General features: G+C 41.3%; 3 protein-coding genes across 3 annotated transcripts; 2 read left to right on the forward strand and 1 right to left on the reverse strand.

Moving 5' to 3' along the window:
- The first annotated feature begins 723 nt into the window (after window positions 1-723).
- Window positions 724-5,677, forward strand: cdc37l1 (cell division cycle 37-like 1). Its single transcript, XM_084034556.1, has 7 exons — window positions 724-1,076; window positions 1,894-2,193; window positions 2,405-2,498; window positions 3,186-3,301; window positions 3,813-3,935; window positions 4,072-4,245; window positions 5,137-5,677. The coding sequence occupies exons 1-7, from the start codon at window positions 972-974 to the stop codon at window positions 5,251-5,253; spliced, it is 1,029 nt and encodes a 342-aa protein (XP_083890682.1). The 5' UTR covers window positions 724-971; the 3' UTR covers window positions 5,254-5,677.
- Window positions 5,678-5,820: 143 nt separating this feature from the next.
- ak3 (adenylate kinase 3) lies at window positions 5,821-14,298 on the reverse strand. Its single transcript, XM_084034558.1, has 5 exons — window positions 13,827-14,298; window positions 12,304-12,423; window positions 11,911-12,083; window positions 10,847-10,965; window positions 5,821-10,255 (listed from the first exon to the last, which is right to left on the reverse strand). The coding sequence occupies exons 1-5, from the start codon at window positions 13,972-13,974 to the stop codon at window positions 10,144-10,146; spliced, it is 672 nt and encodes a 223-aa protein (XP_083890684.1). The 5' UTR covers window positions 13,975-14,298; the 3' UTR covers window positions 5,821-10,143.
- Window positions 14,299-14,819: 521 nt separating this feature from the next.
- On the forward strand, window positions 14,820-22,637 carry rcl1 (RNA terminal phosphate cyclase-like 1). Its single transcript, XM_084034555.1, has 9 exons — window positions 14,820-15,043; window positions 15,539-15,610; window positions 15,773-15,948; window positions 16,474-16,548; window positions 16,689-16,813; window positions 17,308-17,433; window positions 17,589-17,745; window positions 21,402-21,505; window positions 22,460-22,637. The coding sequence occupies exons 1-9, from the start codon at window positions 14,914-14,916 to the stop codon at window positions 22,611-22,613; spliced, it is 1,119 nt and encodes a 372-aa protein (XP_083890681.1). The 5' UTR covers window positions 14,820-14,913; the 3' UTR covers window positions 22,614-22,637.
- Window positions 22,638-22,705: the final 68 nt, after the last annotated feature.

A 22,705-nucleotide genomic window follows, 5' to 3' on the forward strand; every position in this document is an offset into this window, starting at 1 on the left:
ACAATGTTAAAGTGTGAATTTTTTCTTTTTTATTGGCTTTAACAGGAATGAGAACGGTGCTGTTTAGCATACCGTTTGTTTCTCTTACTGTATAAATGTGTGCTGTTGGTCTGTTTGACATACATGTGGCTCATCTGTAAATGAAGCAATATCGCCCCCTGCTGGCTGTTTCCACTCAATGAAAAACAGTAGGCGTGTAGGAGACACTCCATAATCTCTGTTTTGCTGAGATTGCTTTTATATTTCTTGTTTAAAAATAAGAATAATATGATCAATTTGTAGATATAACTTCAGAGCATTATACCAAATGAGTAAAACAAGTATATTTGAAGTTTTATGTTATAAGGGCTATGCATGGACAGATGTTGGACCCACAAGACATTCAAATGCACAGTAGGTTAACCTACATTGTGATGTTAGTCCTCCTATGAAACTGAGACATTAATCAAAACAGACATATTAGATTTTGGAAAGGGCAGTGCTGCGTAATAAGTGAAAAATCATTGTAAGCGACATTTTCTTTAGTGGAGAACGCGTGTCGTCAATTTAAACTAATGTTCAGTTATAGTTAAAACTAACGTTAGAGTAACGATGACGTCAAAAACGTCAACAAACGTATATGGAAGTCTTGACACGCTTTTGACGTATCGACACGCATTCCCTAAGACGATAGTTGCGCAAACGGCGTTCCACTACAGACGCCTCTTAAAGCACGCAGCCGGGTAACTTGGAAAAGCGACTGTTGTTGTCGTAGCTGACGTTGTTATTAACAGCAGCTTAACCACCCTAGCTATATAGAGCTATATTAGCCAGCTGACTCAGCTCAGCCCTGCTGACTTTTCCGAGCGGTATTCGGATCATAACTTTGGCGGACGGCTGACCTTAGGAGCAACATTGTGGTTCTTCCAGCGCAGCTAGCTAGCTAGCGGCTCCCACAGCAGAGCTAGTAGCCAGCTAGTTGCGTAGCAGCGATGGAGTGGCTGGGTAACGGAGCTTCAATTCACCGCGACGAAGAGTCGAGCAGTGACCCAGCTTCCACAGCCAAGGGCTTCAGCGGTGTTTATCCCCACCCGCAGGTAATTGGTTCGGGCTAGTGGTCGGTGTGTTGCCTGGAAACGAAGGCTTTATTTGGCGTCGCGGAGTTCACTTAACGGTATTAAAAGCAATGCTAACTAGCTAAACCTGTTTGGGGATCAAGTGAAGTGAGTTGGTGCCAACTCACGCCAGTGAGCAACGCGTGAACTCGTGTCTTGTGTTTCCAAACAGTGTACAAACGTGTTCTGTTGTCTAGTTTCCAGCTTTTCTGTCGTTGTCTCATCAGTTGGCTAGCTAGCTGTCTACATTTAGCCAATAACTATCACGGTGCACAATACCAGCGTCCAGGCTGCATCTTCGATTGAATGCTGACCTCATGCAAACGTGATCAAGCTCGCTATATTCCACTGTGACGCGGGTTATAAATAAAGCTGATCACTGGCCATTGACACGGTATAATTATCCTGTGGGGACCTGGCTGACATCAGCTCCAGAGAGACCCTCTAATGTGTAGGATGGTGAGATTGGAGGCCACAACAGGACATGAAGCAGCAGCTCACTTTCCCCCCACATCCCCCATATTCTCAGCCACTGACAGCTGTGTGTTGCTGACGAGAAAAAATGCATTTAGCCATGAACAGAATGGAAACGAGTGTTTTATATTTAGCCCTCTTGCCCCACCCTGTACTAAATACAGCATGCTTGTGGTTTGTAGCTGTTCAATCTATGCTGTCTTTTCTATGGAAAAAAAAATGTAATGTGTATTCAGACTCTAAACAAAAACAAAGAACCTCTTGACAATATGTTCCCTTTCTCTCCTAATCCCAATCTCTCTTTCTTCCATTTACCTCACACCAGCCACCATCGGGGCACCTTTGTGATTGTGCCATGGCGTCACTTTGCCAGAGCCAGCACCGCTGTGTGAAGGCCTCCATCGTCTCCAGCTGGAGACTGGCGGAGGCCCAGGATCAGCTATGCTCTCTGGGCGTCCACAGCTCTGAGTCCCTAGAGCAGGAACGCGCTCGGACTCTGGCCTGTCCCACCGAACTCACGCACACCGAGGAGGAGTGGCGCCGCAAGGAGAGCATGCTCGGGGGTCAGGAACCCAGCCGCAGTCCTGTGCTCGGAGCTGTCAGAAGTTGGGACGTTTTTGATAAGGTAAGCAAACATATCTCACACTTGGGTGAGCTGTTGAGGTGTCACATGGAAAATTAAAAGCCTACAAAATCACGACATGATTCAATTAATTCAAAATAACCTTTATATTGTGTTATCTATTAACATTCTAATTTGAATGCCTAATTTTTACTGTCTGCTTATCATTTAATAACATTATCAGCAGTTAATCAAGGTCTTCACTCTCTTCCAGAGTATCATCAATGTCCAAAATCAATCTGTAGATATGGATCAGGACAAGCGCAAGACATTTCTCCAAAAGTATGACCAAGAGCTCAGGCATTTTGGTAAGTGAAATCTGAAGCGTCTTCTATCATTACTTTCTTTAAATGTTTGCTTTCAGCCAGCAAAGTCAGTTTATACCAGCATTCTAACTGTAATCTAACAAATGTAAAACACAGGCTACACATTTCTTAATGTGTTGGCAGAAGTGCTGGATAGTTAAACATTTTACAATGAGAAAGCAGAGTATTGAGACTGAGACAAGACCAACACTTTGAGGGGCTGAGACTAAGGCCAGATCAGTGAGAGTCCCTCTCTGCATGACACATGTATGATAAAATGCCAAACATGCAAACCATAGGCACTCCTCAAATTGAGAGATATCCACGTTCCCATTTCTCTTTATCAAACACAAACATAATATACATTCTTCTTCATTCACTTCTTATATTGTCATGGGTACTGTATATGTGTGTATGTATATGTTTAACATGAGAAATGCATTGCCTCCTAATAAGGTGTTCAAATTATAGACAAAAGGTGAAAGATTATCTCTATTATGTGACCTATGAGTGCAGAGTGATACAAAACTCTCATACTCTTTTTGCTGTAAATGTTTCTGACACCTATTTAATTGACACAATAACATTAAAAACAGTAGTATGCAATTGAGTTTTCTTTGACAGTAGTTTTGAATACAAAATCTAACTCCATGTCTTCAGAAAACGTATGCTTTTGTATCTTTTTGCTAGGTATGTTGCGGAGATGGGACGACAGTCAGCGGTTCCTCGCGGACATGCCTCAGCTCATCTGTGAGGACACGGCCAACTACTTAATTCTGTGGTGCATGAGACTACAGCAAGAAGGGGTAATGTACTGAAAGGATTAGGAGGATGATGTTTTAACTATACCGCAACAATAAAACCTAAATCTGTGACGGAGAAATTCCATTTCTGTCAAAAAAACTCATAACAGTGATCTTTTCGCAGTGGGCTGTCATCTGCAGACAATCCAGTTGTGGGGTAGTTAGTTTAGCATAAACTCCCTCGGTGCCAACCCAGAGTATTACACTTCCAAATATAGAAATTGCCTCACCTGCTTTGTGTTTCCCACATGTGGGTCCTGAATTTAAACTAAGGCAGCATCACACCATATGAAGTGTCACAGAATATGAAGGTGATTTAAGGACAGCATTTACAATCGAGCTGTCAGTGCCAATATAGAACTCTGCCATTTTTAGTGAGATCCTTCCGAAATTATACTTCAGTCCTAAGCAGCTCTAAACAACAGCACATACTGCGCTGGTGCTTAGAATTCAGTCATTACGCAGCATGAGTGATTTGAAAGGTGACTTTTTAAAATTGCGTATTGTCCCGCAGAAAGAAGCACTGATGGAGCAGGTGGCGCACCAAGCTGTAGTGATGCAATTCATCCTGGAGATGGCCTTGAACTCTCGGCAGGATCCTCGAGGCTGCTTCAGACAGTTCTTCCACAAAGCCAAAGTAAGATGCAAGCACCCAGTTAATACTGTGAATGTTCTGCACCTCACTGTGTTCCTGTCTGGGGCTTTCATTCTGCTGTATACAGGGGCATGGACAGGGCACATTTCTAAATATTGTTGCCTTGGTTGCTGTGTAGGAAGGACAAGACGTCTACCTAGAAGTCTTCCATACAGAGCTTGAGGCCTTCAAACACAGAGTGAAGGAATACACGCTGAAGTCTAGAGACGGGACGCCCAACAACGTTGAACAATGTATAACTGGCACAAACTGCAGAGTCGACCCCAAAGAAGCCTCGGGCTCTTTACCTCCAGTAAGTGCTCCTCTTTCAGAGGCTGTTGCAGTTACACCACTCAGTTGTAAGGTGGCACCATTGAGCTATTGTTAGTCCAATAGTTTATATACAACTCTTAAGGCTCATCTTTAGTTGGATGCTGCGCATGAAAGCATCGGCACATGTATTTGATTTCTTAATGATATTTTGGTCACAATATATGCACAATTTTCTCATATAGTAATCAATACTTAGTACTTGTGGCCACAGCAGCTGTCAGAAGTTAAGTGATTGTAGTTAATCTGCTACTACTGATGTTATCAGTGAGACCAGACAGCTAACGGTGACTCGACATATAATGTCTTTAATAACGGATGTGACATGTTTTTTTTTATTTAGTCTGTTGCAAGATTCAGATTTTTTTTTAGTTTTAGAGTTGCCAAATTCCACATGCGTTCCTACTAAACCTTATCTTAGTCGTTTGAATGGCTTTTGTAGTCGAGAGGAAATGAGGTCTCTTCCCCTCTGTTGGCCCCACAGCTCCATTAGCTGCCAAACAACTACTCAGAGAAAGGGGGGGGATAAACCTTCCCTTCTCCCACAGAGGAAAGATGGCTACCCAGGAATGCAATTGAGCCCGCTAAAAACGAAACTTGGCTCTCGTAGTCCTGCTCTTCTGCAAAGGAACATATTGATTTCACTATGAAACATCTAGTTTCAGATTAGAGGATGAAATGTCAAAGAGGCAGCTTTCAGTTATATAAGCATTATAATCCTCTAACTATGAAACGGTAGCTTAATCCCCAGAGTCTCTCTGCAGCTCCATTTTTTTAATCAAATTTTGAATTTACATTTGTGCATCACAGTCCTCACCTGTTTACGGTTTTTGATTTGTCATTGGACCCTCCTGTCTTCCTCTCCCTCCACTAGGTGGAAGAGTATCCTATGAAGCGTTGTTTAGAGGCTGGACTGTGGACGAGCACAGGGAGGTGGGCAAAGGATGACGCTTCAGAAACGGACGATATACGCATGATGGAGACCTCCTAGTGATTGTGGCGTCGGCCCCTGCTTTTCCTCCATCTCCGTCGCCTCCCCATTTAGGGGAAACCTGAGTTTTAAGCCATCGTTACACAGCAGGCCAGGCTCAATAATGCCAGCGCTGGGCAAGGAATAAAAATGCGTCACGATCTCATGATCTTTTACGCTGCAGGAAATAATGTGTTGCTGATGACGATGTGTTGTCAATATTTTGCCACTGTGGCCCGGCCTCTGGTGAGTTGGTCCCTGCACTGCCTCTTGCCAGTTCAATGCACTTGTTGTGCCATAGCGCTGGTTTTAAAGGTGGAGTTCTTATATTCTTCAAGCTGGTTCCTTTTTATAATTTCTCCCAAATAAGAGAAACATCCAAACATGGATGCAAAACAAACTGACAAATGAATCCAACACAAAGAATACTACACCAATAATGTCTTTGGGCTGTTGGGTACCCAATCAAATGCCTAAAGTAGGACTCAGGTCATCAGACATCCAATGATTATTGTTTTCTAGCTGCTTTAAATGAATCACGAGAAGCTCGACTGTCAGACAAATGGCTTCGTATCCAGTGTGGTATAAGTTTATGGTGAACATTTCATAGAATAAGCATTTATTAAGGCAATCTTAAACTACCTGATCATGTGCCAGTGTACAGTGATTACTGTAAAATAGAGATGGTCGTTCAAGAGGTGTGGTCTGGTGACTTATTAGATTTCAATAATGAGGGGGAAAAGTTGTAAGGTGAAGTTTGGTGTTAAAGTGTGGAATGGAAGAGAAGTCTCTTTACGGGAGACTTTAAGACTTGTTCTCGTCATTTTCATACCATTTTTTAATATATTTGGTAGAAATACATGGCCCTGCATCTTTAAGTTTTTTTGTTTTGGCATTGATATACTAAAATGCACCTGCTAGCTGTATGCTAATGAGCAAAGAGCAGTTTGTTTGTGTCCACCCTGCAGGCCTTGGCTCTTAAAGCTGTCAAACTCACAACAGAGTAGCACACTGGTCTCTCCGGCTCATTATCAGGAGAAGATAAATAATGCAGTTTGTGTGGGAGGCTTGTCACTTAGCTGGCGTGCAGTTGTCTAAAACGAGCAGACAACGGGGACGCTTCAAGATGTTTTTAACTCTTGACCTGATTGTTGCCATTCCTTGTGCTGGAAACGCCATCGAGAGCGGCCTCTGTTCGCCCCTGAAATCAAGAAACATATTTCCCCCATACCTTCAGTGCTATTTATCAATCTAGATTGTTATGGTGTGGTGTGAGTTGACTGGTTTTGGAGATGCCGGCCATAGAGTTGTCTGCCTTCTCTGATTACTGCTGTTGGGTTTTTCAAATGTATTGTTTTGGCGCTTCCATCACCACAAGCAGAGTGCCATTATATTCAGGAGAAGCCAGACATCTCTAACTCGTTTCTAAAAACAAAAAAAAGTAGTATTTTGTCTGGAGAGGCGTACATAAGTTACCAGACTACCTCCTTTACATCTTCCATTAACATGCATCTTTGACATTCAGATTTGATCTAGTGTACATGACGCCTACAAAGCCTATAAGACCTAAACCTATAAGATTCTGGTCCACGTAGACCAGAAGATTACAGTTATTGTTGTTGTTCACTTGACTGCATTTGCTCGTATTGTCCTCCTGAGGTAATTAAGCCTTTCAGAACAATAATCAATTGCTTCTTTGATTAATTGGCTTCCAATAAAGCACAGATGACTAATGAGCCAAGGACAATAGTGCATGCTTTTTAGTATGTGAGGATATAACACCTCAGCATTTATCACACGATAAAGCAAACATGCATTTTAGAGGTACAAAAGGAAAGCCCAGGATATTTGAGACAGTCTTGGTGTTAAGATATTAATTGTCAATATACGGACTGTTTTCTGCAAGAGGCTTGGTAATGCAAGTTATGCTTCTCCTATTCATTTATTTTATCAGTCGGTCCCATAATGAAGGTCTCCGATTTCAACTGGCATACATGTGATGGAAATGAAAGAGTTCACCCCGCCTGCATAGGCTTTGTTTATCTGTTTTCTCTGGTTCAGTGGTAGGCCATCTACATTACCGAGCATCTGAAACCGAATCACAACCACCAGTTCCCTTATGCACCGGTGTGGAGTGGAGGGGGGAAAAGGACTGAGCGCTCTACAAAGAGACTTTTGCTGCATGTTTGTATGCAGAAAGGAGTTCTCTGCATCTGAATGTGTCTTGCACTTTATATTTCTCTGCCGTCGGAGAAACGAGAGAAGAAAAAAAAAAAGGTTGAGGTGGCGTATTTAAAGCACTTGACTTTATTCTTCTTCTTCATAATGTATTTTGATTTTGTCACTTTTGTTGTTTTGCATTCATCTAGAATTTAATGCAGGATTTAGATGAGCTTGAGTTTTGAATTGTACTTTTTTAAGTTCTGTTGTTTAAATGTTCAATGGAGCTTTTTCCAGATTTATCAGGCTTCCAGTTAATTGGCCCCTTGGTGATAATCTTAGTTTAACAAGACAGCCAGAATCAGTGCATAAAAATCCTACTCAGATTTTTCTCAGACTATGGGAAACGTTACCATACGAGGAATTAAAGTACAATACATGTGTTGATGACTTAAAGATACTATGTGAAACATTGTTCTGCAGTGCCCCTGTCATTTCAATATACATTATTTCACAGATTTAGGTCTGTGGGGCAGTGCATATGAGAAGAATCATAAATAATATACACATAAACAGCTATTTTAAGCAGTGAAGTTAAAAAGAAATGTGCTGCAGTGGTTTTAAATGTATTTCTTTATCTGTTTTTTGTTTGTTTGTTTTTTGGACCACAGTGACTTATCAACTATGCAAAAATACTTGTATGGCTTAAGCTGTTGTACTTAACCTGTGTCCATGGCTTCTCAACGTCCTAAATTATTTAAAGATTATCACAAAAGTTGTGAGTGAAGTCTAAGAGACTTGGTATGTGAATTTCAGTTTCTAAGCTGTGAGTTTTAGGGAAACAATACACTTCTCGTTCACGATAGACTACTGTTAGATTTGGCTTCTTGTGCCGTGTTGATAACTACATTTAAAACAAGTGCTACATGTTTGTCTTGATGTCAACTGCTACACTTCTTTGTAGACCAGCAGGAATTAGTCAACGGGCTCCTCTGACATTTAAAATGGAGGAGCCTCAACTTGTCATCCTTAAAGGGGAACTTCACTGGTTTTTACACATCAATGTCCGTTTACAGGCGACAGTGTAGTACTACTGCAGCGTGTGAAGGAATGTGTACTGTAAAGACTTTTGTCTGATAAGTTTATAAAACATTTGTTGGAACTACATAAGGAAGAGGATAAGGGCCACACGGGAGAAAAACATGGAGTTTAAATACGGTTAAATGTCAGATTTCTGCAAATAAAGTCAAATTCTGACCTTAAACTCAGAACTAAAAACAAATTTCCCCCCCTGTGGCACTAATCCTCTTGTATTTAGAGACTAGGAGTTTGAAAATGGAAAACAATCTGGGGTTTAGAAAGAAGTGAGTTTACCAGACCTCTGTAGCCATGGCTCAAGTCTGCATTAGTCGATGCTAGCAATAACACACCTAAATCGCCAACCAACTGTCAGCAGGCAAGTTGCATTATGGGTAAACACTATTAATAATCTTCTGTTGACTGAATCGGTGGAGTAGGCTACTTTTAACTGTCTGTTTTAAGGGGTAGGTGTGTTACTGTCAAAATCACTCAAATTAAAACAATTACTGGGAAGTTGTCCCGTCGTGTTATTCTGGTGCAACTAGTGTCAGAAGTTGAATGTGATGCACAATAAATACTCAAGACACAGGTGTCTATAAAGAAGAGATGTGTTTTTTTAAATATTGTATTCAAGTGTTTAAGAAATGCACAGTACAATTCAGGAAACATTCGTACGTTTGCGGGGCAAGGTAGCATTTCTGTGGCTTTTAACAAGCGTTCTTAAAGGCTTGAGTGCAAAAATGCAGGTCAATGTTGAATGTTGTGATATCTTAGAACAATAAGATAGCCCTTTCCACACAATTCCAAAAAAAAAATGTTCAATTGGGGTTTCAGTTGTCATGTCACATTGAACGGCAACATCAGTATACATTTATAGACTTGGTCATAACGAGGAACGCCTTGTTAAAAGTGAAACAATGTGGTATATTTCAGAGGCAACGCAATTAAGACTAGAGGTGATTAAAAGAAGCCGTTACACAATGACGGTTAAATTAAAAAATAACATTCAGTATTTTAAGTGTGGTTTATAGATTATTCATTTTGTGGTCCATATTCATAAAAGGTATTTACAAACTACATTCACTGCCTGTTACATTCTCAAAAGCAGCAGAAGGCAAACGTGAAGTTACAGTAATTTGTAGAACTTGGCACAATTCCCTTGAAGGAACCATAAGAAACGGTCCCAAATGATGCACACTTGTTTTTCTTGGGGCAAAAATCCCATGCAATATTGCCTTTAAAGGATTTCTTATGACAAATAATGTAAAAGTCAGATATATGCATTTCTTTTGAATGTTGCTGCAACTAAGAACAGAACTCACGATTGCGAATAGAAAACCTAAGACGCGCATTCTTTCAACGAAATTCGAACTATTAATGTTTGAAAGACACCAACCTGAGAGTTTCACAAACGCATTTCAGCAACATTGTGGAAACAGTGCAACGGGGGGGGGGGGGGGGGGGGCTTTTCCACAACAACATCTGCAATCAGACTATGTCATCCTGCCATAAACTCTGCGTGGTCCTCAATTTCAACATTCACAATATATTACTACACAGATGGCTCTCCTCTTGCTTCACAGAAACTGGCACCTGATTGGACGATCCGTACAGAGTGGTTTCTGCCAATAAACGTTAACCCTTCTTGTACCTTTTCTTAGTGAGGCTTTTCTATGCAACGTTCTGTTTGCCGGAGGAGAGTTTTCTGTGGAGGAAAGCCTCGACGTGCGGCCAGATCTTGTTGGTTTCTGTCCCAGAGAAGGTCTCTAGTACACCTTTACTCCTGGAAGAAACACAGAAAAAATGGTTAGACAAATATGTGCATCATATAGTAATAACCATTATAATGTGCTGGGAACTGTGAACACTACCTTAAGGTATTTTGTAAAGCAAATAAAATAACAGAAATCCTCGTCCTACTGTTCTGTACCTCCTCAATGATGAACAGCCCCACAAACGTGGTAAGAATAAGTAGGACACTAGCCAAGCAAAACCCTGGGGTTTGAGTGAACACAAGGTAACATGTTTTCCCTCCTAATTAGTCCAGAAATAGAAAGAATGATGCATGTGTGCAAATTGGGTCCACAGCCTTACAAGCCCAGTTTAAACAAATATTTTCATCATTTAAAAAATGTTTGTAAATGAATTTAATAAGGAAATGGTTGAATAGTGTGGTTCTTAAGCAATTCTCCAGTCATGCAAGCAACTGTGAGGGATGTGACAAGACTAAAGGTCAAAGTTCAGTGGTATGCTGTAATGTAGTCAAGCATCTGCCCATTTCTCCTCTAAGTTCTCCGTGTAGTGCTGAAAATAGGTTAAAAAGTCTGAATGTAGTTGGCATGTAGTAGGTGGAGGTGTATCTTCATGTGTATACCTGTAGTACTCTAAGACAGGCTCCGTCTGGGTTTCATAGGACTTCAGTCTCCGTGTGACCGTGTCTGGTGTGTCATCGTCCCTCTGGACCAGAGGCTCTCCTGTCACATCATCCAACCCCTGGAAAAAAAACACACAATTACAGCTTTTAACACGCACGTCTCCTGCAAGCTGCAGGGTGGTTTGAATCACTGCTTTCATACCTTCTGTATTATAAGAGGAGATGTTGTTTAATACATGTTTACCAGAAAAAGAATTGCGAGAGACCTGGCGAGCCAGTTAAAAAAAACAAACACTCTAAAAATGCTTGAGGCCCTGTAACTTCCAGCTATTGTACGAGTCCACAACCTTCCAACTGCCAATCTAAATGAAAACACCACATGGGGGCTCATAGTAATAGCTTGAGGGACCAGCTCCATAGTATCGGTGTATCTTCTTGTTGATTCAGCAGATGTTATGAAACATGCAGAGATCGTTCAAGGAATATGATGCATCCCTGAAGAGGACCCCCTGGTGAATTCATCTCATACAATTGAGTTTGTTCTGACATTTAAAGTCAGACCTCTGGTACAAGACGTGCCTTGTTTTATTTCTTTTTCTTTTACGTTGTTTTCTCTGAAACAGGGCTATGAAAGATAGACTGAAGCCCATGATTAACTATGAACGCGTTCCTCATCCAGACCGCGCAGGAAACGGAGCAGGAACGTGCTGCAGCTCACTGAAGCGGTGACGTGACCACAGGCATGTAGGCTATGAATCATCCATGAGTTACACAGAAATTAACTTCATTTGCTCTAATAACTATACTAATACATGTTGGAAGGTTGAAAACAATATGTAAAAGCATCAAAGGCCCGTGAAACTGGTAATGTCAGATAATGTTGTTTATGTTAAGTATTTGGCTGCATCACAGAGCTGTGTCGGTATCCATGGAAACAGGATTCAGCATGCACAAAAATGATGCTGATCAAACTTATTTTTGCCTGTCACACAGCTGAGCATGCATGATTAACTAATGCTATTGTCAGTGCAGTTTCCGTACAGGTGAGAGAGGACGTTACGTACAGGGACTTGAGGAGGGTTGAAGTCCGTGTTGTAGACTCTGCCACTGGGAAGGTGAGTCCAGCGTGAGGTCAGCCTCTGTTTGATGGTCTGGAAAGGTACATCGAGGTTGATGACTGTGTCCACAATGCAGGCGTCATCTAGAGCCTCTGCCTGGAATACTGTGCGAGGAAAGCCTGGTAGAGACAGAAGGCACAGGAAAGAAAGAAGGATGGGATAAATAACTTGGTTAAGTGTGCATGCATGAATTGAAGCCCCTGATCCTGTTATTAGCATAACGACATGTATTTAAAAGGTCAACAATTTACATCACAATTGTTTTAGGGTCAATAGAGAACAACGCTTTAAATACGTTGTTACTAGAAATCACTTCCAAGCAGGTATGAGTGATCCTACCATCGAGCAGCCAGCTGCTCTGGTCCATTGCTCTCAGGTCACTCAGGATGAGACGAGATATGACACCATCTGGAACCAGCTGACCCTGATCAATACAGGACTTCATCAACAGGCCGAGCTCTGACGCACACACACACACACAGAAAAACAGACAGGGAGAGAAGATGCAGTCTGTTACAAAATTGACTCTTTCCCCCCCCAATAGCATTCTTGAAAATGAATGAAAAATAACTTTATAAACGTATAACATCTGGATTACAGAAATATGTATAAACTGGTGCACAAAACAAGCAAAAATGTATCTGCTGTAAAACCACTCAATAGTTAATGTAACAGGATAATCTGGGTTTAGGAGGTTAAAGCCTGAGAGTTTTTTTCCGGTCCAGCTGAAGAAAGGAATGTCCTGCAGCCTTGCAGTGCTAATACACCGCACTGATGTAACCATAAAAGTGTAACAGGGGCAATAAAATACATACACTCAATAACTACAATTGTACAAGGCAATAAAAATATGACATTATAACTGTTTAGTGTTGTGTATGTTCTCTGCTTGTCGAGAAAATGCTTTGGGCCTCCACTTAACCCAGAGCACGGTGTTTTATCAAGGCAAGTATTGGCAAAGTGACAACGCAGGATGATGCTGCTACTGATATGTGAGGCAATCTGTTTAAAACACTGCTCACGCCCAAACAGGCATTTGTGAAGTTCGGTATGACTTGTGAGAAGTTTAGTGAGGTCGCTGATTCAGATCCAAGGACTGTTGAGGAAAATTCAAGCTGGGAAAGTCAATATGAAGAACTGCTTTGACTGCCAACTGCTGCAGTGGGCCAAAAATCAAGAATGTAAACCAAGGAGGTTGAAAATGCATGAACTTGTAAAGTATGACAGTATAACAGGGCGTGATGAGGGGGGAAAGATTTCATAAATAAAGGCTTGATTGTACAGAAACAGGTCGCAGAAGACTCCTAACGCCACCTGAACCTTGCACTATTGTTGGAAACCAGTTCCTCAGCTGCAAAAGACACGCCTCTTTACCTGTAGTCCTTCCTCTCAAGGAACAAAGGTGCAGCTCTCCTTATCTATACGCCTCTCTTTATCTTCATTCAAGGTGATATTGAGGAGCAGCAGTGGCTCCTAGAAAAGCTCAGTAATATGTCACGTTAAGTGTTTCCAGTATAAACATAAAACAACACCCTCTACAACCCTGCAAACCACCTTGACCTTGGCTAAAGAGAGCATATTCTTCCAGTCAACCTCACAGAAGGATAAGACACCAAACTCCAGGCAAATTTCCCACAATAAAATGTCTAATTTTTGTGTAATAATAGGCCTACTTATGTTTTGAGCATGATAATTAAGTGTCTAACCAGGAAACAATTATGTGGAATAACATTTCTGAAGTGTATTTTCAGGTAAGTTGCAGCTCGAGTTAATAAACAAACACATTCCTGTTCATATTTAGTTTAAGATCACATCCATACATACTTTTTTTTTTAATTATTTTTTATATACGTGACTCTTACCGGTTTGGGCGTTGATGTTGGCTCTCAAAATGTCTCCACTAGAAAGGTGATTCAGTCCAAAAGTTTTGGTTATGCGCGCGGACACGGTCCCCTTCCCCGACCCCGGTGGTCCCATAATAACAGTACGAAAAATCCTTTGGAGAATCATCTCTGCGCGACTATTTCTTCAAACCCGAGTTTTTTTTTTGCAACAGAGTCGTGTCCTTTCCCATGAAATCCCTCACCGTGCGGATGCTCTGTCGAGAGACTTTTCCCGAAGAAGTGCGCAACCCAGAGTGGGCGTCTTTTGCAGCCTTGAGTTTTTATTTCCATGCAGAAACACAAGGAGGAGGAGAAAGAAGATGAGACCTGCGAGGATCCGCTCCCCTGACGACGCTCTGTGATCTCCTTCCTCTGGCGTGTCCTCACTAATATCCCCGTTTACGCTTTATTGTAGATGCAGCCTATTTATTCTCTGCCCAGGCTATAACGCGGTTATGTAATTGATCCACGGGGGGAAACGCTTGTTGGCAAGGTTGCGGTGATTAATCCCTTCCCAGCCTCGGTCTCCTCTACGGACAGACTGCAGATTGGCAGGCAGGCTGGATTAAATAACAACCAATCTGCTCTCTCTTTTCAGCTTCTACGACAATTGAGGTTGCTAAAGAGATTAAATACTGTTAGCAGTGATTACTGCTCTAAATGATACTTTAATAGTACAGAAAACAACCACTTAGGGCTTGATCGAATCATAGTTTTATTCTGAAAATCAGGTTCCTATCCACTTTATTGATTAGCATTGTATGCTAACAGTCGGTATAAAATAAAGATTATGGAGATAATTGGTGGCTCCCCTCAAAAGGGGGCTTAACCCGTGTGTTTACATTTTGATCACGCCCTGTGCCTTTAAGACGCAGATATATAATTAAGCCACTCCCACTGTGTTTAATGAATGGCTTTCTGGTGCCATCCAGTGGCCAAGTGCGGCGATGCACCCTTTAAAAACCTCACATTTGTCCCTTCCGCTTTGCCGTACCTTCGCCTCCCACCAACGTCTTCCTGAACAAACACACGTGGATTTCCACTGAAGCCAGGCAGAAACAATAACATGGCAAGCCACGGGCTCGTCTACGACGGCTGTAATTTCTTCAGACAGCGGCTGGTTTTGTCCACACTCAGCGGGAAGCGTGTTAAAATAAAAAGCATACGGTCCAAAGATGACAACCCGGGGCTCCGCGGTGAGTTGCAGCTTCACTCAGCGTGTTGCGTCGCAGTTAGCTTGGCAGCTAACGTGCTAGCTGTTACGCAGTTGGGAGTGTGTTTTATCACTGGGCGTCAGAGGTGGGGAAACGACGGCACGGGAGTGCAAATGTGGGATAAATACAATAATATCTTGATTTACATAGTTATGTTGTTGTTTTGCTGGCCAAGAGCATTGAACCAATGTTTGCAGAGCTCTTCCCTTACATTATTCGAGTGACTCGTCTTGGCATACCTGAGTAAGCATCGTCAGAAGTTCCCACAGTAACTTAAACACACTTGTTTGAATCCATACGTTTTCATACTTTAAATCAATATGTTTGATATTCTATGCAAAATGAAAAATAAGGCATTAGTTTGTTCCAACCTACTTATTGGGAATGTTGTTTTTTTAGTAGACATTGCTTTAGTTTAGGCAAACTGACGCTGAATCTGTTTTGAATATTAAATATTTGTCTGCTCGTCTTTTCCAGAGTTTGAGGCCAGCCTCATCAGACTGTTGGACAAAGTCACTAATGGAGCCAGAATAGAGATTAACCAAACAGGTGAGTGTTATCATTAGGATATGACTGGCAGAAGTTATTTAGTGTTTCCCTGTAGTTTTTATCACATTTTTGCTCTTTTTGTTGTTAAGTTGGTGGTCTGTATTGTAAAGTAGCACCCACTACGTTGTGGACTCACTGTCCCCATGTGTCTGTCTTCACAAGGTACCGTGTTCTTCTACCAGCCGGGCTTGCTGTACGGTGGCTCTGTAGAACATGACTGTAACACGCAGCGCTCGGTTGGCTACTATCTTGAGGCCCTGCTCATGCTGGCTCCATTCATGAAGACCTCTCTGAAGGCCACACTGAGGGGAGTCACCAACGATCCCACTGACCCGACGGTGAGGACACACATGCACATCCCGGTCATCTTCTAGCCGTTACTTTTTATTTTGTTTAATGTTAATTTTTGCCTCTTCTGACTTGGACTCATCTAGCTTATAAAACACACTGGGTGGAGCTGAAGAATTCTTCTGCAAAGAAATTGGCAACTTCTTTTATACATTGAATGTTGGGGTAGCTTCCAAATCCAAATGGACACTGCCCTCTAGTGCACACATCATTTAATGCAACCAAATGTAGGCTCAGATCAACAATGTTGGTCTATTTACAAGGTATTGATTTTGAACATAATAGGACATATTGTCAGGTTTTTTTAATCAGACGTTGCCATACTGAGTTGAGGAAGATTCAAAATGCCAGTTTCAGCCACTGATTCAACCAGCTTACACGTTTTAAAGTGTATAAGACAAGAAAGACAAGTCATTGGAGCACTGGAGAGAGGTGTTTGTTGCTTTTCATGGGAGAAGGAACGCCTCTATACAATGTAGAAGCATGTTTTAAGGATGTAAACACATCTCCTGCAGGTTGACGTGCTGAAGTCCACAGCTCTTCCTCTGATGAAGAAGTTTGGCATTGATGGAGAGGGCTTTGATCTCAAGGTGAGAACAGAACGGTGGTCAGTCGATAAAAATGGTGTCCTGTAAGACATTTGGGGGAGATATATTAAAATCTAGCACTGCTACCTTTAAACAAGTCAGTCTCTCTTTCTCTCTCACGTTCTCTGTTGCTGCTCCCTCAGGTGGTGAAGAGGGGCATGGCACCGGGCGGGGGAGGAGAGGTACTTTTCACATGTCCCGTCCGCAGGACCATCAGGCCAGTGCAGCTGACTGACCCAGGAAAGATTAAGAGGATCAGAGGAGTGGCGTATCCTTCTCAGCCTCGCAGTCGTGGCTTTTTTTCACTTGTAAACAACATTTTTAAAGCCTTTTCACTGTTCAGTCCTGTTGTAATTTGTTGTCTAATATATTGACTATTCTTTTTGTTTGTAAGCTGTCAGAAAATAGTGAAATTTGCAGTTTTTCACTCTCATTATATCCTCAAGTCCAATGTGACAGCTTTTGATATCTTGTTCTGGCTGACCATTAGTCAAAAAGCCAAAGATATCCAGTTTACCATGTTACAGATGTGTCACATCGGATACCCTCTTTTGAGATAATTTTGGATATTTTTGCCTTAAAAAAATGAATCAATTGTGAAAATAATTGCTTGATAAGTTTCTGTTAACTAATTGACTAATGGATTAATCTCTCTAGAATCTATCTCATTAATGTCGGAAACAAAACGTCGTGCTCCTCTCAGCCTTAAATTGAGCGCACCGTTGTATGAGTCACCAAAAGTCCTTGATTGTCTAAACCCAGATATTCGGTTCGAGTTTCTCCTCAGATGGCCAACAGGATAGTGGAGTCGACCAGGAGTGTCCTCAATCAGTTCATTCCAGACATCTACATCTACACAGACCACATGAAAGGAGCTCACTCCGGCAAGTGAGTATCTCCACATTAATGTAGTTACAGGGCATTCAGGCCGTCATGTGGTAAACTTCAAACAGACAAACCACATGTGATAATACAGTTCTGGACCAGGACAACACTGGGAAACCCCCTTCCCTCCAAATCTAATTCATGTTGTTTCACTGCAGATCTCCAGGTTTTGGTTTGACCCTGGTGGCAGAGACGTTGAATGGTTCCTTCCTCAGTGCGGAGATGTCATCCACGCCGCAGGGACAGGGAGAGTCCATGCTACCAGAAGACCTCGGCAGGGACTGTGCAAAACTACTTTTGGAGGAGGTGCATCGGGTAAGTACTGCAAATCCCCTCGCATACAGCGCAGCATACTCGTTTCACAAACATGTTCACCTTAAAGTAAGTCCCGCCTTTTGGGATGTCAATAATTAACTGCTAATAGAAGATACATTTTATTGACTGATTAATGCTATCAGTTCAAAAAAAATACAAAAAGGACAAAATCTCAGGAAATCAGCTTGTCACTATAAGGAGAACAGTTGGTCCACCTTAAAGATCAGCCCACCTTAAGTTAGCCCAAGCAGAAATTGTTGCTGACTTCGGGGCTAAACCAATTTATTTTAATTAGCAGCTGGCTGACGGGCAGGGATTCGGCTATCGATCAGAAAAAGAAAAAAAAAATGATCCGTTGTACATTGTATTCAGGCAACTGAGAACTCTTTGATCACCTAATAGAGCTACACAGCAACTGTCATTCAAAATGCCAAGCCTGTCCTGTTTTTATTTGCATAAATCAAGCAGGTAAAGTAGCTATCCGTCTGTTGTCATTTCCAACAAGTCTGATACCAGTTTACAGAATCCACCCAATGCTCATTTATTCTTGGATATTATTGGGGCGTGTTTTTTATTTTGTTGTTTTTTTTATTTTTATTTTTTTTCTTGTGTGCCAAGTTGCCATATTTATGTGGAAACAAATATGACGGTGAAGCTTTCATCTGCTAGCTTGTGTAGCCTACTGTATTGATTTTCCACTATGTGCTATTATGAAACTATGCTTAAGTTCAGCTCGATCTGTCTTGATTACCCTGCACACGGCAGCTGGAGAATCGTTTTTTTCAGCGTGTCCCTGGACAAAGCAGAATTCTTGGGGAATACCTGACATAGGCAATTTGGATATTTTAGAGACTGAGCTTGCAATACTAACACTCGCTGCCCTTGTTTACCAGCATTCCCCACTAATGGCCAGAGTCTGGCATTTTACTGAGAAACTGTGGGCAGAACCACAATGTCAAAAAAACAAGTCAATGGCATTTCCATTCACATCGGATGTCTTGATCATTCATTTCCGTTAAGATGAACGTTAATTAAAGCCATCATGGTTGTATGCATGTGTGTTGGAAAAGTTAGATTTAGAAGAAGTTCCTTGTTCTGTCAGAAGTTGCCAAGTCTGTTTTGTTTTTCCCAATGACACTTTGTGACCATTTGGTACTTTTTTTCTACATTATGGGGAAAAAATGAGGAAAATGCCATTATCAATGAAAAACAGACTTAAGTTTTAAGTCACAGATATGTATGTGCAAAGGTCAATAACTGTTTCAGTCAGCGAGGTGATGACGTGAGTGCTGTTCAAACAAGCTTGATGAATGAGCATTTATTGAGTGGAGATTTAGGGTTATGTTTTGGGTACTCTAGAATTTTTACGTTATTTATATATTCTACCCATATAGTGTGTCCCCATGTGTGACGTACAGCAGTAGCTGTAAGAAAGACTAAGTAGGCTGTTCCTAAAAAGATATGCAGGCACAGATCATTTCACATAGTAGGGAAAAAAGAGCTCACTTCATCAGGATATGCACAATTGGATCCAGTGATCCACATGGCTCTGCCTCTCCGCCCTCTCATACGAGCCATGTGAGTCCAGTTAGCTGGTCAGGGTAGTGCTGATTAACTCTGAGCAACAGAGCGGATAGCTAACATTTCTATTTAGCAGCCTCCGTGGTGTACTTAAAACCCTCCAGTTTTACGTCCGCCAGTTCAGAGACTGAGCAGCATTTGAATAACGGCTGATTTTAATACCTAACTATAGCAGGAGGACAGAGTGATCGCTACGGCAGAGAAGAGAAGGAGGGAAATGGATGTGCGACATTTGTGCTGGAAGAGTTAATTTTTGAAAACCGAGAAAGGAAAAGAAATAAGCTGGATTCGCATTAAAGGGGCATGGGCGCTCGTGTCTTGTTTGTTTAATGGTTAATCAGTACAGTCTTCTTGTAGTAAACCAAAGCCACACGATGGACATTTTGTTTTTGGAAGCAACATCAACACTGGACAGGAGCTGATGTGAGTGGTTCCAAGTTTTGTTGAGTTTTTATGTTCATTATCTTGATCTTTTCATTTTTTAGTCCGTGAACTCACTTACTTTGTTGCGACTATGCTTCTGTGTTTTGTCATATAATCCAAGTATTTCAGTTCTCACTACTTTCATAACATTTTAAGATGTTGTTTTTCTACGTAATACTAAATACCAAATACAAAAATGAGGGTTTTTCTTTATTTTTTAAAATTTTACCCTGTGGAGGACCTCTTAATATCAGTGTTACAGTTTTAGGTTATTGCGTAATATAGTATGCTTGAGTCGTCTGCACCCACGTTGACTTTTTTTGAAAGGGGGTTGCCATTTGCTGGAAGGATTCAAGGGACATTTCCATAAGGCCTCGTGGTCGGTTGGTGGCCTCTTGGGAGATCTCAACTCTGGTGTATTCTTTGGGAGGCAGGGCCTGAAGCTCGCTGTCATAAATGGGTTTATTTCTAATTCTGTACTGAAATGTGTCGTTTGAACTTCTGTAGCTCAGAACAACACACAAAGGTAAGGTTGCTCAGGTGCCACACTTTTCAGTAGTTGGTGTTTTCTCCACTTTGTTGAAATGTTTGAAATTTAGTAGTTGTTGGATTCAATTTAATATGCATGTGTGTTGGCAAAATGTCTTGGACTTAAAAAATGTGTTTCCAGACAGTCGGAATTATACACAAAAAACATACTTGTAATAACCATTATAATGCATTGTGTGGTAAACTTATGTCTGAATATGTAAGACCATTATACTGCAAATATCAGTGCATGTTAATGGAGGAAAGTGGTGGAAATAAGTTACTGTGGCGGTATCGTTCTTTGTAAGGTGGTCCTCAACTATATTTTTTTTTGTAGGAGGAATGCATTTAGCTGCCTCATTGGCAATATAGACAATGTCGCCATAGTTTTGTCGTGGTTTGGGTGATATGATTATGTAATTGAATCATAATCCTGCTGACAAGCTGTCACGATGCTATCATACTGCGTGACTGGGGCCAAAGGCATACTTTGTTAGAATGGATGCACAGTACAAGAAATGTACTCCAGACGGACCGAATCGCAGAATGGACAGCCAATTTCATGGTCATTAGTTTTAATAAAAATGCTCCTGGGTGTGTCCGGTCTTCACGCAGGCTTGCTGAATAGCAGACTGCAGTTGTCGAGTAATCACAATGGCATGTGATCGCTCGCAAGAGAGAGTGGATCCTCTGTCACAATATCCAGTAATGCCAAAGAAAAGGGGGAGCAGTAGGGTAACCAATTCCAGAGGAAATAGGAAATAGGAAAGGATATATATTTAAAAAAACTAGTACTGCAGAAAATTAAAATGTACATGTAAATAACAAGGTAATAACATCTGCCAGTCTGACATAAGAAACCCAGCAGAACTGTGATTCAAAATGTTTTGTTTTAAGACATTATTGCCATAAATGTGTGGCTGGAAAAACATCAGGCATACAAACACTCTCCAGGAGCCTCCCCTGTGTTTTGCAAGTGTAGATGGCTATCAGTGTTGTCCCTGAGATAATCAATTCCCTGTCCAGGGGTTGCCGAGTCCTTTTAAAACCTCCCCCTCTGTGACGTATTTCTGTGTTGTTTTTGTTGCTGAAAACGCATCGCCCCTGCTCTTTCTCTGTTTTAGGGTGGCTGCGTGGATTCGACCAATCAAAGCCTGGCGCTGCTCTTGATGACCCTTGGCCAACAGGACGTGTCGAAGGTTCTGCTCGGACCCCTCTCCCCGTACACGTAAGCCACGTGATTACTCAATAATAGACGTGCATAGAAAGCTCCCTGCCTTGGCCTATTTATAAGTTACTACACGGATGCATTTTGTTATTCTTCTACTTGCCCAAATTTGGCCGGTGACGGTATTCCAAAGTTCTCGTCCCCCTGTGAAAAGCATGAATTGCTGGACAAATAATCCAGAGACAATAAATACACTCATCAGGTTGTTGAACATTTGTTTCATCTGTATCACTATGTTTTTAGATGCACGCATAACAAGTCTCCGTTAAATAGAATGGACTTTGATTCACTTAATTTGCTTCTCGACATGTATTATCATGGGATTGGTCAGCAGTGCACTCACATGGTCATTGTCAGTTCATAGTGTGTGTATGTTTGGTGAATGTGTGAATTAATATACTTTAAGATGCATTTTAAACTAGAATAATATGTTGTAATTGTATAGAAAAAAAAAACAATGAGCATGAAGTTGATTTCAGACATCTTCATCATCACGACTGGGGAGTGAACTATGAACTGTCCATTTTCAGTTATCATGGTACCGGTGCTGTGTCCTTCTCAAGTACAGTACTATGATAACTGAAGATTGGCAGTGCCATCACAAAGCACTCCTCTCCTTGCTCAGGTAAAGCTGCTGTATTGTCAAAGTAAGTTTTAAGTGTTTGCATTTTTTATTTTTGCTCTTGTAAATTGGCTTTGGTTTATAGATTGTAGATTAGATGTCATTTTTATGAATTAAAGGTAATGTGTGTGAGATTAAGGATAAGACTGATGCCCTTCCGACTTTAACCTACATAATTTAAAGCAGACAGCATGGCGTAGACTCAGGACACTGGGTTCTGAAACTCTCTGTGTATTATTTATTGACAGCTGGACGCCTTCCCTTGCATAAAAAATTAAATTTCAGCTCTCATTTTTAACTTTTCTCCTCCCTCTCTTTCCCCGTCTCTCCAGGATCGAGTTTCTCAGACACATTAGAGATTTCTTCCAGATCATGTTCAAGATCGAGGTTCAGAAGCCTTCAGAAGACGAAAGGAAAGGTGGCGACAAGGTCCTGATGACGTGTGTAGGACTCGGTTACAGCAATATAAACAAAACCCTTAAATAAAACAAGTATTTTTTTTATATAAAACATGTTTCGTATCTCTTTGCTCACAAACAAAATAGGAGACGATGTTTTTATTTTCTTAAATGTGAAAC

The sequence above is a fragment of the Eutrigla gurnardus genome (genome assembly GCF_963514095.1).
Source record: "Eutrigla gurnardus genome assembly, chromosome: 19".
Taxonomy (NCBI): domain Eukaryota; kingdom Metazoa; phylum Chordata; class Actinopteri; order Perciformes; family Triglidae; genus Eutrigla; species Eutrigla gurnardus.

Bases quoted from the DNA above. Each gene is read 5' to 3' on its own strand.
- cdc37l1 (XM_084034556.1), top strand. From the start codon at position 972: ATGGAGTGGCTGGGTAACGGAGCTTCAATTCACCGCGACGAAGAGTCG. The intron at 2,194-2,404 runs GTAAGCAAACAT...ACTCTCTTCCAG, and splicing joins GTTGGGACGTTTTTGATAAG to AGTATCATCAATGTCCAAAA. The intron at 3,302-3,812 runs GTAATGTACTGA...ATTGTCCCGCAG, and splicing joins TGAGACTACAGCAAGAAGGG to AAAGAAGCACTGATGGAGCA.
- ak3 (XM_084034558.1), bottom strand. From the start codon at position 13,974: ATGATTCTCCAAAGGATTTTTCGTACTGTTATTATGGGACCACCGGGG. The intron at 12,424-13,826 runs GTAAGAGTCACG...TGTGTGCGTCAG, and splicing joins CAACATCAACGCCCAAACCG to AGCTCGGCCTGTTGATGAAG. The intron at 12,084-12,303 runs GTAGGATCACTC...TGTCTCTACCAG, and splicing joins GAGCAGCTGGCTGCTCGATG to GCTTTCCTCGCACAGTATTC.
- rcl1 (XM_084034555.1), top strand. From the start codon at position 14,914: ATGGCAAGCCACGGGCTCGTCTACGACGGCTGTAATTTCTTCAGACAG. The intron at 15,611-15,772 runs GTGAGTGTTATC...TGTCTTCACAAG, and splicing joins AATAGAGATTAACCAAACAG to GTACCGTGTTCTTCTACCAG. The intron at 15,949-16,473 runs GTGAGGACACAC...CATCTCCTGCAG, and splicing joins ACGATCCCACTGACCCGACG to GTTGACGTGCTGAAGTCCAC.